General features: G+C 40.9%; 1 protein-coding gene across 5 annotated transcripts in view; it reads right to left on the bottom strand.

The window, feature by feature from the left end:
* Hectd1 (HECT domain E3 ubiquitin protein ligase 1) overlaps positions 1 to 14,360 on the bottom strand; it is an 86,037-nt gene that overhangs the window by 60,345 nt on the left and 11,332 nt on the right. For all 5 annotated transcript variants that reach the window (XM_011244049.3, XM_017315008.2, XM_011244051.3 and 2 more), the window contains exon 3: positions 2,297 to 2,531. In XM_011244049.3, the coding sequence (XP_011242351.1) occupies positions 2,297 to 2,531 (235 nt within the window). The remainder of the gene's footprint in view (positions 1 to 2,296; positions 2,532 to 14,360) is intronic.

Below are 14,360 nucleotides of genomic sequence, written 5' to 3' on the forward strand. Positions count from 1 at the left end.
GTATTATAAATGCAACCTATAATCAATAAAAAATAACTGATATAAACCAGGTAGGGTGATACAAGTCTGCCATGCCAGCACTTGAGAGCGCTCTAAACAAGTGATGTCACTGGTGATGTTCCTGGCTGTTTCCAGGAGACATGAACAACCTCAACCCTGACCTCAGTGGCCTTGAGGAGTCCACCTTTTGCTATTCTTCCTAGGTGCTGGCGGCTGGACTGGAACCAATAATCAAACAAGGGTCTCTGGCCTTTTTCTGGTTGTTTTTTTTTGTTGTTGTTGTTATTTTTTGTTTTTGTTATTGTGGTCCTTTGGATTATTCGTTGTTTCTGAAGTAGCAAACTACCAATAATAGTTTACAATATATACCTTCCAATGCTATAAAGTATGAATTATGTAACAAAAGCAGCAGAATAGCACCTTATAAATAAAGTTTTCAGAAGGAAATTAGAGGCAGGGAGCTCTCTGTGATTGTGAGACCAGCGGGAGCTAACATAGTGAGACCCTGTTTCAAAACAGACAATCAAAAGAAAAAAAAAAAAAAAAAAAATGAAGGGGCTGGTGAAATGGCTCAGTGGTTAAGAGCGCCGACTGCTCTTCCGAAGGTCAGCAACCACATGGTGGCTCACAACCATCTATAACGAAATCTGATGCCCTCTTCTGGAGTATCTGAGGACAGCTACAGTGTACTTATATATAATAAATAAATAAATCTTTAAAAAAAAAAAAGAAATCAACCATAGCCAAACCTACAATATAGAGCATCATAAAACATAAATGTCGTGGACTCTCTAAAAAGGACAGTGTCTAGGGAAAAGAAATGAAAAAATAATATCAAGTATAGATTTAATCCTTTTTTAGATTTAGTACTTTTTTCAGTCAACAAAAAAACATGTTTGGCAACCAGAGTCTACCAACTGCATACTGTATGTAACAGACTCACTTGATTTACAAAGAATAGTAACACTGTAGTTTGACAGAATATTATCATTCTTAGGATATATGTGTTAAAATATTTATATGTGAGTTGTGATGAACATAACTAATTTTCAAGGGATCAGAGAGAAGGCTAAAGAAGAGAAGGAAGTGGAGGAAAAGAAAAACTGTCAACTGGCAAATCAGAGTGAACAGAAGATGTTAACTGTACCACCCTTTCCACTGCGGGTCTCAACTTTATAAAACAGGCTGGAAATATAACTCAACGGGTAAAGCACTCGCCTACAACACTCATTATAAACAAAAAGGGGGGAAAAAGAAACTTTTAGTTGGGTATAGTGAGCACACACACCTACATTCTCAATACCTAGAAACAACAGGCAAAAGAATCTTTTGAGTTCAACGCCAACTTGACTACATAACAAAACCTTGTCTCAAAAACTTCAACTAGGGAACTGAGATGTAACTCAGTTGGTGAATTCAAGGCCAGTCTGAGCTACATAGCAAGACCCTGACTCAAAAATACAAAATAAAACAATCTAAAAGTATTCCCTAAATATTCCTAATAAACGACTTACTTGGTGCTGATACTTTAAAAGATGCACAAAATTTACAGTTATTCTTACAAGGAGCATGTGTGTGTGTGTGTGTGTGTGTGTGTGTGTGTGTGTGTGTGTGTATCTGTGTATAAATGTAGGTGCCCATGGAGACCAGAGCAATTAGATCCTCCCTAGAGCTGTGGTTACAGGTGGCTGTTAGCCATCCAATGCGGATGCTGGAAACCAGTCTGGTCCTTTGTAAGAACAGCAAACTCTCATAACTGCTGAGCCATCTCTGTGACAACTAAACAGATTACTCATGAGATGATAATAAAATAACTAAGTCGACCAGTCCTAAAACCAGACTTCCTAATCTTCAAATCTCTGCTGTCACTACTACCTGCTCAAGTGCACTGATTTTTTGCATCTGTAAAATAGCTACGATATTAATGGTACCACTCACAGAACTACCATGATGACTTTAAAGTACTCAGAATTCTGCCTGTACTGGGTACTCGTATTATTTGTCATGGTGAACTTTGTTACTATTTTTATACACAATTAACTCTGGGTAAAAGATAAATAACTTCTCTCAAGTGCTAGTGACGACCAGAACTAAACCCCCCTCCCCCCCCCCGCCCCAAGCAAAGCAGGAAGCATATCTCTACCTTTAGCCGTCATCAGGAGATTTCATTTCCCAACCTTTAAGGAACCTTGATACCACAATGGTTGTCACTTAAGACTATTCTCAACCTCTCTCAAAGAAAAATGATGAGAGATTTTTACTTTTCCAGTAAAATGTACTTTTTATTTGTACTTACCTTTACACACTGTTCAGCTAAATCTCTGCTGGTCCTGTTGTTAAGTTCAACTACCACCAAGCGATTACAAAGTGCTTTTATAGCTCCATCCACCCCTACTATCCTCCGGGTGCATTCTGCAGAAACATCCAGGTAGTATGTTATGGCACGGGCTGTCACCTCTAAGACATTGTCTGGAGCACTTTCATCAAGGAAAATTTTGCAGAGAGCTGGCAGGAAAGTACGAGGTGGACATCTACAGTGAAAGAAATCATATTAAAATTAGGATTACTAAACAAAACATTAACAACATTATTTTCAATACTATATGTAAACATTAGGTAGTATTTTCACATTATTTTGTTTCCTCTACAATACTCACACACAAATTTCATCACTGGGCAAATACCAAGCTGGAACTGTTTAAAGCAACAGCACTAGTTTGAAATGTTAATCTCCTTCAAATAGTTAAGTATTCCTGTTCCTTAAACCTAATAAAACCAGTGGATATAACATTTAATGTATCCCTTTATTTCAAGATCAGGTATGAGTGCATGGGTATATATATATGTGTGTGTGTGTGTGTATGTGTGTGCATATGTGCATATAAGTGCCACACTGTGTATACATGCAATGAAGGTACACACATGACACAGTGTGTGTTTCTGTGTGTGTGTGTGTGTGTGTGTGTGTGTGTGTGTGTGTGTGTTTGTGCGCGCGCGCCCATTTAGATGCACACATGCCATAGCTCAGGAGTTGAAGGTCAGATGACATTTTGTGGGAGTCACTTCTCTACTTCCACCATGTGGGGATCAAACTCAAACATCAGGCTTGATAGCAGGCACCTTTCCCATTAAACTATCTCAGCCACAGTTCATATTTTATATAAGCAGGCACCTCTTTGAAACCTCAACAACTGGATTAAAGCAGAAAATAACAGCTCTGTAGTCTTTATAGGCCTATTTCCTCATCAGAAAAGCAAAGACAGTATCTAAATAACACCTACTTTACATGGTTATCATAAAGGAGAAATTAGACATTAAAGTTAACTCAGCACCTGTAGAATTTAATCCAGCAACATGGCTGCTCTGGCAAGGGATCACATCCAAAGACTTTCTAGGTCTGTGTGATCTGGTTGGAATACAGACACAACCTTTAATCCCAGGAGACAGAGGCAAGGAGATCTCTGAGTTCAAGGTCAGTCCATGAAGTTTTAACCTCATAGAGTCTCTAATTTTCAGTGTAATTAACTTTATCTCTGAGGAACAAACAAACCAACCAACTTAGGATACTCTATATAATACACAGTTTATTTTATGCCAACCATAATGAAAATCTACTTTGCATACTTTGTTTCCCCCCCTTTTTTTTTTTCTGAGACAAGGTTTTACTATGTAGCCCAGGCTAGCCTGGAATTAACCATGGGCTGAGATTCCAAGGCTCCAGGATATTCTTCATCTAGGCTTTTTGCTCATGAGATATTAAGTGAAAACACAAAACACCTAATGTATAGTTGATTTTTTTTTACACAGAAACGTTCTCTCTCTCTCTCTCTCTCTCTCTCTCTCTCTCTCTCTCTCTCTCTTTGTGTGTGTGTGTGTGTGTGTGTGTGTGTGTTTCTGCCTCCTCCCCTTCTTCCCCTGAGACAGGGTTTCTCTGTGTAGCCCTAGCTGTCCTGGAACTATATCTGTACACCAGGCTGGCCTTGAACTCAAGAGATCCACCTCCCTTTGTGTTAGGATTAAAGGCTTGCACCACCACACTGGGTACTGTTACTTTTCAACACTAAGGCATTAGGAGTATATTCACATGTGCATTTAAAATTACTAATTTGGGAGTCTGAGGAGATGGCTCAGTGGGTAAAGTGCTTACCACACAAGCATGAGACTGTGAATGCAGATCCAGTGGCATATGTCTATAATCCCATCCAGCACTACAGAGACAGAGACAAGGCCAGGGGGATACCCCAGAGCTCAGTGGCCAGATAGATCAGCCAATCAGTGGACTATTTTTGAGACTCTGTCTCAAAAAATAAGGTAGAGAATGACTGGGAAGACTCCCTGTGTCAACCTGCGGTTTCCACATGTGTGTGCCCCCCCCCAAACACACACACACAGAAATCACTAACATTTTAAAAGTTAATTTGATTTTATGTGAATGTCTACGTATACCATGCGTACCACATGGGTATCTGATGCCCACGGAGGCCAGTAGCATGTTGGAGCCTCTGTAAGTAGAGTTATAGATGTTATGAACTGCCCACGTGGGTGTTGGGAATTGAAGTGATGTCCTCTGGAATAGATCTAGTGCTCCTAACCATGGAGCCATGTCATACAGGACAGTTAGAAGGACTACAATCATGTTAGATGAAAGTCATACAAGCCTAAAGTAAGGAATGCATACTCCTCCCCGACCGCTCCGCTTGGCGTCCCGAGCTCATACGAGCTCATGCTGCCTCTGCAGAAGACTTACTGGCTCTTCAGTCCTTGGTTGATGGATTTCTTTCTTAGGTTTCTTTCTTTAGTTAAATTTTACTGGCTTGCATAAAACGGTGAGGAAATTTCTTGCCCTCATTTCAGAAAAGCCCACGGTTGTTGATAGATAATTAAAATTCAGCTGTATTATTAGTCATCTAGTACTTGAATACTATCCACAAACAAACAAGTCCTTCAAATATCGTCTATCGCTTCCTGACTACAACCACAATTCACTGTCTATGGTCTGAATCCACTGCTAAAAATAAACTAAAAACGTTTGCTTAATCAACAAAACTGACCTCACTATAACTTTATGACATCAATGTTGAATGTCTACTGTACCTAAAATTCCCCTACTGTCTGCAATAAATATTTAACATATCATTTTTGCCTCTAGGTTATGCATTCTAATCTCTTCCCAAGAGTTCATTCTCTTCTCTCCTATTATTTTTTTAAAGGTTTATTTATTCATTTATGTTAGTAAGTAAACTGTTGCTCTCCTCAGACACATCAGAAGAAGGCATCAGATCCCATTACAGATGGTTGTGAGCCACCATGTGGTTGCTGGGAATTGAACTCAGGACCTCTGAAAGAGCTCTGAACTGCTGAATCATCTCTCCAGCCCTTCTCTCCTATTATTATTTGACTGATTTTGTTCACTCTCTTTATTTTACTGTGGGTTTGTATCTAATCCTAATCCTAACCCTAACCCACATACCACAAGGCTCACAAAGTGAAGAGCTTGCTCACAAAAAATATTTAAGAGCTTGTTCAGTAACCATAAAGCTCAGGCTGAATTATCTATCTAAACAAGGTCTCTTTGAAAGTGCTAAGAAATTGCCTATCTCTACCTCAGACCAACTCCCTATCAGTGTCTCCCACTAGAATTAGCACTGATATATTATGTAAGTACATCTAAGACACAGTACCTGCTTTATGTCTCTATAGGCCTAAATTTTCCTCACAGTTAATTAATGTCAATCAGAAAACCTAAACCAGAGAATCATCCTCGTTTCCTCCCATTCCCCAAAACTACACATCCAAGGAATCCGTTGAACCCTATCAGTCTTTTTGCTTCTCTCCATTCTTTTAAAACTCTAACACAGGACCACTTCAACCCTTAGACATCCATATAAAAATGTGCCTAGCACTAATGCTGAGAAGGATATCCATGGAGGGGAGGAGGCTATTTGGTACAGGGTACCTGAGGGACACAAGAGGAAGAGGGCAACCACGCATGAGAACTGATCATATAAATATACTAAAGATAGTGGGAGCTAAACTGGGTCTCCAGAGGCTCATACCTAAAATGCAGCATTCGAATGGCTAGAACAAGAAGGTTTCATGTGAGGTTGTGGCTAGTAAGAGACCCTGTCTCAAAAGACTATTTAAAGTGGACTGTGGAGAGCTGAGGAGGTGGTTCGGCAGTTAAGCTTGACATGTTGGAGTTTGGATCATCAAAACCCACATAAATACTGGCGACTATGAAGGCTAGCCTGTGATCCCAGCCATGGATGGAGACTGGATCCCTGAAGCTAGCTAGCTCTAAAGACTAGCCTAATAGGCGGACTTTGGTTTTGATTGGGAGATCCTGCCTTAAAGAATGGGGGAGAAGAGCCACTGAGGAAGATTGGCAACATCAACATTGGGCCTCCATTTGCATGAAGGTTTTTAATAGAGAAATGAACAGAAACTAAATATTCAAGTTTTAAACTTAAACCTCGAATGGAGACACACACCTGTAATCCCAGCACTCAGGAAGTAGAGGCAGAAGAATCAGAGTTTGAGACAATCTTGGCCCACACTGTACTGTCTCAAGAAACAAAACACTGTGACCACAATGGTATGAAAGCAATACATATTCAGAAGAAAGCCTAATGCAAGTTTGAATGCTGACCTTTTCCTGGGCTACAAATATCCTCTCATGATCTGCAGAGGCAGCCTGCCACATTAGCTCCCAGGCAGCCACAAGATCATGAGAGTAAACAACCCACACCATACAGGGGATCCTTTCTAGCAAAGGTAGTTAGCCCAACCTGGGATCTGCTTTTGGGACAATTTACCAATTACATCATAATGCAAAGTAAGCTGCCACCAATAGAATGAGACAATTGTCACCTAAGTTAGGAATAAAAACTTTTTGGCCACACATACTTGCTAGCTGGTATGGGTTTAGCATACCCTTTTTGCAAATAGATTGCCTTGCTGAGTGACTTTCAATCTGTTCACCTGTTTATTTGTTCAACATCAAAAAATTCACATTCCCAACAATCTCTTTGCTGAACTATTATTTCCAGTAAGTTTAGATGTGTTAAATGTATTTATATCTGATGTTATTTTCAACTAAGAAGAGATTTACTGAGCTACAACCCCATCTTAAGTCAAAGAGTACCTATCAGTCACAAAAAATTAATTTAAATGTTGGTGGCTATCAACAGTGTGAACTTATTAGAGCCTTCATATCCACAAAAATTACCTACTCAAAGACTCTGAAACAGTATCCAACAGCAGACAGACTAGAATAGAGGTCAGAACATAAATAGTAACACACAAGGTAGACTTCAACCTTTCTTTTCTTTCTTTAAAAATAATTTAGTGTGTATATATGCCATCGGGCTAGATTTACACATAGTATTGAGTCACCCAGTGTGGGAACTGGGAACTGAGTCAAAACCAAACTCTGTTCCTTGCAAGAGCAGCACACATTCCTAACCACTGAGCCATCTCTTCCTCCCCTTTCTCTTCTCTCACACCTATAGCTTAGAGCTGAATGTCCCTCAGACATTCAAGTGTTCAAAGCAGACTGCAGAGCTGTGTCAGTACTAAGTAGTCTCTGGGAAGTAAGGCTTAGTAGAGAAAGCTAGGTCATCCCTGGCAGGCAATAGCAGGATATAAGGGCTCCAGTCCTTTCTTTCTAGCTTCTAGACATGGTGAATACTTTTGCTCCACTCCAGAATCCCGACCACACACCCCAAAGCCAAATGAATACATACTGAAACACTTAGAACCATAAACTGAAAGGAATCTTTCCTTTTAAGTTGTTCTCAAGAATTTTGTCATAGCTATAGAGAACTAACAAACCGTAGCAAAGCCACATACCAAAACTGTGTGGCAGAAGCACACAACAGAAACTGAGAAGAAAGGGGAAATGTGGGGCGATTCCTCGGAGGCTTTCCCTCCTAAACTGGCCCCAGAGCTGGCTCCAGCATGTGTTTCAAAACCCCTGGGACCTCAGAACAAGGCTCCTGTGATCAAGAGCCTGAGAAAAATCCTGTTATCAGGTGTTCTTGTTACCTCCCCACACCCATTTTCTCACCACTTTCATCCTGAGGGTAGTCCAAGTATAAGAACAGAGCCAATACTAGCCAAGATAATGGAATAGAGTGGGGCAAAACATGGCAAAAAACCCCCTCAGAGTTAGCTTTCTAAGACTAATTAAAAGAGCTCCTGGGGTGCCAAGTGGTGGTAGTGCACGCCTTTAATCCCAACACTTGGGAGGCAGAGGCAGGCAGATTTCTGAGTTCGAGGCCAGCCTGGTCTACAGAGTGAGTTCCAGGACAGCCAAGAGTCTCATACAGAGTCTTATACAGAGAAACCCAGTCTCGAAAAAAACCAAAAAACCAAAAGAGCTCCTGGGAGCTGAAGAGTTAAAAGATGGGGGAAGAGAGAAAAGAACAACAAAGGAATCCCTGAGAGGCTAGGCAGATGTTAAGAGCATTTGAAGCTCAAGGTTCAATTCCTATGTTCAATTCCCAGCACCCACATGGCAATTCAAAACCATCTGTAATTCCTGTTTCCAGAGATGATCTGGTACCCTCTTCAGGCCTCCCTGGGTGCCAGGAACACACATGGTGCACATATGTACATGCACATATAAAATAAATAAAACTAAAATGGGAATGTGAAATGGCTCACCAGGTAAACGCCAGCAAGCCTGATGATCTGAGGTCAGTCCTTGGGCCCCAACATAGAAGGAAAGAAACACACACACACACACACACACACACACACACACACTTGAAAAAGTGAGCCAGGGGAGCTGGAGAGACGGCTCAGCAGTTAAGAGCACTGACTGCTCTTTCAGAGGTCCTGAGTTCAATTCCCAGCAAACCACATAGTGGCTCACAACTATCTGTAATGGGATCTAATGCTCTCTTCTGGTGTGTCTGAAGACAGCTACAGTGTATTCATATAAATAAAAATAAATCTTTTTTAAAATAAAAATAAATAAAAATAAAAGAAAGAAAAGAAACAGTAAGCCAGGCAGTGGCGCACGCCTTTGATCCCACAAAGCATCCAGAAGGCAGAGGCAGGAGGATCTCTTGAGTTCTAGGCCAGCCTGGTCTACAGAGTGAGTTCCAAGACAGCCAGGGCTATACAGAGAAACCTTGTCTCAAAAAAACAAAACAAAACAAAATCTTTTAAAAGAAACTCAGTTAATAGTGAAACATTCAGACATGTGAATTTACTCTTTTATGGGCTGTGCTTGTTAGTTACCTGTAATAGTTGCTGATTAACCCAACAGCACAAAGTTATCTTACCTGTTCTTTTAGTCTTAGTGCTTTTGTGTTAATATATTTATGTCTATAATTTTGCATTTATTTTTATATATTGTATGATGTGAATTTTATTTACTTTTGTTTGTTTGTTTGTTGAGACAGGATTTCTCTATGTAACCCTGTCCCAGAATCAGGCTGGCCTTGAACTCACAGAGATCTTCTGCCTCTTGAGTGCTGGGATTAAACACATACCACCACCCAGCGTAATGTCTCAGTCCCATGGGAAAAAACCTTAGGCTGGTGGTGCGCCTCAGTGATGGAGTGCTGACTATGTGCAAGGCCCTGGGTTTCATTCTCAATACCGGGTGAGTGGGGTGGGTATATACGTGTGATTATCCTTTTCCCACTCAACTGTCTTTGGTTCATTTGTCAGAAATAAGTTCTCCAGAGCTAATGCAGTGGCAGCACCCTTTAGTCCCAGCGGTCAGAGGTAGAGAGAGGAAGATCAGGAATTCAAAGTTATCCTTAGCTATAGCAAATTCCAGGCTACCCAGCGGTACATAAACACTCTGTTCCAGGAAAATTAAAGAGTTACTCATGCATGCATGAGTCTGTCTCTGAACTGTTTTCTGTCCCAATGATCTACTTGTTTGTCTTACTGCCATCAACATTACTTTCTTGACTGCAGCAGCTCTACACTAAATGGAGAAATAGTCCTCCAACTCTGTTTTCTCGTTTTGTTTTGGTTTTTTGGAGACAAGGTCTAACAAGCTGGCCTTGAATTCAAGATCTTCCTGTCTTAGCCTCCCAAATGTTGACATTACAGGAACAGCTTATCATGCCTAATTCTTCTGTCCATTTATTGACTAGACAGTTTGGGTTTTTATGTTTGCTTGGTTAGTATTGTTTGAAACAGGGTTTCCTATACAGTTCAGGATGGCCTCACATCACCAATGCAGCCAAGGATGACCTTGAGTTCCTGACCCTACTATTCCCAAATACTGGGATTATAGGAATATGCCACCATGCCTGGCTGTGAGTCCTCTCTATGTCCCAAATACTAATAACGCCCTTTAAGATTTATAATTTAAAAGAATTTCTCCCATTCTCTAGGCTGTCTCTTTACCCTGGTGAACAATTCCTTTGCTGTACAGCGGTTTACTTTTATACAATTTCATTTCTTGAAATTATTTCCTGAGCTATTTGAGTCTTTTTCAGAAAAAGACTTTTTCTTGCCTATACCTTTAAGTGGCTTACCAATAATTACAAGTACCTCCACCCTGTGGCCTGATGCAGCTGGGGCAGTTAGAAATGCGGCTCGATGCATTCATTTATAGATCACAAAGTCACATTACAATGCCAAACAGCTGAACACCATTGTTATTAGCCTCGGAATTTCAGGCCTTCTGATTGGTAACCATTTGAAGTGACTTTTGTTCAAAGTAAGAAAGATGTAGAGGCGCCAGGCAGTGGTGGCGCACACCTTTAATCCCAGCACTCGAGAGCAGAGGCAGGCGGATTTCTGAGTTCAAGGCCAGCCTGGTCTACAGAGTGAGTTCCAGGACAGCCAGGGCTACACAGAGAAACCCTGTCTCGAAAAACCAAAAAAAAAAAAAAAAAAAAAAAAAAACCAACAAAGAAAGATAGATGGAGGCAATTTCACTCTTCTACATGTTGAAAAATCAATTATATCTTTTTTTCCAATGTATGTTTTGACAACTGGATCATAAACTAGTTGGCTGTTTGGATAGTTCATCTTGGTTATCAACTTAACTGGACCTAGAACCAACTAAGGCACACACTGCTGTGCACACACACCTGTTAGGGGACGTTCTTCATCAGGGTATGCAAAGTGAGAAGAGCTACATTTCAAAAGTGAGTGCCACTTTTGAAGGCAACTAGATAAAAAGAAGTCAAAAAGAAGAGAAAGGTTCTGCTTTCGGCCTGAAGGTTGCCTTCCATGGTGCTGACAATCCATCTCATCTACCTGTTTCTATTACTGCCATCTTTTGCTAACATCAGCTCCTCTGACCCACTAACAACTGAAGAGCAGTGCTTTCACAGGAGTCTGCCAGACTTTCAGGCCAGACTGAGACATCTGCTGTGAAGACAACCCTTGTTGTAGTACCCAAACTATAAGTCAGTCTAATAAATCCCTCCTTTCTGTTCCTACTAGACCGGAGCTGTGTAGCTTGACTTCTGGGTCCTCTGGTCTCTGGAGTATACACGTCTGTTTTTGTACCGAGACCATGCTGTGTTTGTCATTATGGCTCTGGAGTATAATTTAAGCTCAGCTGCTATAGATCTGCAGCCTTGCTAGTTCTGTGTAGGAATACTCTAGTTTTTAAGAATCTTTTTCCTACTCTGTGAAGAATGAATGGCTTGGGAATACTGACTCTATCTGCAGATTATCTACAGTAATGCAGCCATTTTCCCAACAGAGCTCTGGCAGTGCCCCCCACTTCCTAGCATCCTTCTCCAATCTTCAGTACTCTAACCCTGCATTCACAAGGCTTCTACCTCTTGGCTTTATTACTAGGTTCTTGTTTTTTTCTTTTGAAACTATTGTTAATTAAACTTCTTACCTGATTTCTTTGGGTGTTTTGTTTTGTTTTGTTTTTCGAGACAGGGAGACAGGGTTTCTCTATATAGCCCCGGCTGTCCTGGAACTCACTTTGTAGACCAGGCTGGCCTTGAACTCAGAAATCCACCTGCCTCTGCCTCCCGAGTGCTGGGATTAAAGGCGTGTGCCACCACACTCGGCTTATGGACTACTTTCTTTATTACACGTAAAAAAACCAAAAAACAGGGATGGAGCTACAAAAATGGCTCAGTTATTAAAGGCTGCACTTACAACCAAAATGGAGGAGGAGAATGAGGAGGAGGAGGAGGAAGAAGAGGAGGAGGAGAAAGAAGAGGAAAAAGAAGAGAAGGAAGAAGAGGAGAAAGAGGAGGAGGAAGAGGAGAAGGAGGATGATGAAGAGGAAGAGGAAGAAGAACAGAAGGAGGAAAAGAAAGAGGAGAAAAAGGAAGAGGAGGAAGAAGAGGGAAAGGAGGAGAAGGAAGAAGAGGAAGAGGAGGAGGAAGAGGCAATGGCAGCAGCAGCTTCAGTACTATTCCTCCCTTGGTATCTCTCCCACTTTCCAGAGTTCTTTCTGGTTTTTCCTTAATAAACCTAAAATAATTTAAGCCCTATGACTGAGCCAGGCCTGGTGAGACACACCTTTAAAGCTCAGGAAGCAGAGTCAGGCAGATGTCTGTGAGTTCGAGGCCAGCCTGATCTACACAGAGAGAGAGACTGTCTCAAAATAACAAAAACAAACAACAAACAAACCTTAATGAAACCCATTACTATATATGAATGAAAACACTAAAAATACAATTATATAAATGCAAAAACTTTTAAATTTTCAACTAAAAGATAATAAATTTGGTTTCTTAACTATCCTTTAGTGCAGGTATTTTGAGACAAAGTCCACAGTGTGTATCTAGGCTGGCCTCAACAAGCTATATAGTTGAGAATGGTCTTGAACATTAAAATAAAGTACATACACAGCTGCCTGTTTAACTTTCTATATGCATTTGTCTTATTAATCAATATTCCCTAGTCACAGAAGGGACCAGAGGGACTTCACTCCCTGTTGGGTAAGTGAGGAAACAAAAACAGGGACAACACGGAAAACCCTAAAACGTCCTCTAGCACTCTCCCAAGCAGTGGCCACTCAGGAAACAGTCTGCACAGGAATTTCAAGATTAAGTGGAAAATATAGTCAATAAAAAGAATGTCTACATTTAACTATTTGTGTGTAAGTTCATAATCCAGTGAAAAATTCATAGTGAATATATTAAACAGTAGTCACACACACATGGGACTACAGAAGTAGTCTTTAAATTGACCTACTAACTTAAACAAAGAAAGAAAGAAAGATTCTCTAAAAGGCCAGTAATTTTAAGTATTTTACATCTGTAAATCTGGTTGGCTTAAGAGAGGGATCACTGGTCAGGAAACCACTAGTTACTACATCAATGTTCATTTCCCCATACCAATCCTAGATATAAACAATTCTTTTAACCTCCTACCTCAAAGAAAATACAGGTCAGACTAAAATGGGTTCACCATCTCACCATTAAACCTAGTTTACCTTTTTCTCTAACTATCTTTAACCAGTACATCTGAGATTGCCACCCAATAGCTTTTGTGTTTTGTGTTTTTTGTTTGTTTGTGCATAGCCCTGGCTGGCCTCAAACTCTTGGTGATCCTCTTGCCTCAGCCTCTCAAATGCTGGGATTACAGGGATGTGGAATTTTCTGGTGAATTGTCTTTGCATTACCTAGACGTGTATTAGGAATATAGACCAGGCCTGGAGAGATGGATGGTTCAGTGGTTGAAAGCCCCTGTTGCTTCTAGAGGACCCAGGTTTGATTCCTAACACCCATGTGGGGACTCATAAGTGTCTGTAAATTCAGTTACAGGGAATCCATTGTTCTCTCTGGCCACTAAGAACACCAGACACACACATGGTGCACATACATACATGCAGGCAAAACACTCACACACACACACACACACACACTATCAACAACTCAATCAGAATGCTCTGTTTAGCAAGAGCCCCAGGTGTCTCTCGCTGTGAACATCAGAAGTTAAAGCTCAGGGCTGGCACTGGAGCGGCTCAGTGTGCAGCCCTTATCTAAAACAAGGCCCGAGGTCTTCCCCTAGAACTGAAAGCGGCAGTACTGCCTAGACAAAAGCCAGCTCACACTATGGATTATTTATCCTCTGACCTAACTCCTTTCCCCTTAAAACTCAAAGACGCTTTCCATAAGTTTTATCTCCACATCTTCATTTCCCAGTGACTCCTGAGCTCATCCAAATCTGCCCTCATTGCCAGTGCACTTGGGAATGATGCTGAAATACAAAGAACACCTTATGTCTTCCCTCTACTTGACCTCACCAGGCTCAGGGAAACTGCTTTCTCTTCCTGAATCACTGTTTCTGTGCAGACAACGCACTAATAACCTCTGCTGAAACTGCTGTCCCCACCTTTAACCCCAGCACTTGAGAGGAAGGCATGTACACCACTGTAAATTCAGCTTGATTTACAGTTA

Source organism: Mus musculus, chromosome 12, assembly GCF_000001635.26.
Source record: "Mus musculus strain C57BL/6J chromosome 12, GRCm38.p6 C57BL/6J".
In the NCBI taxonomy this organism is placed as follows: domain Eukaryota; kingdom Metazoa; phylum Chordata; class Mammalia; order Rodentia; family Muridae; genus Mus; species Mus musculus.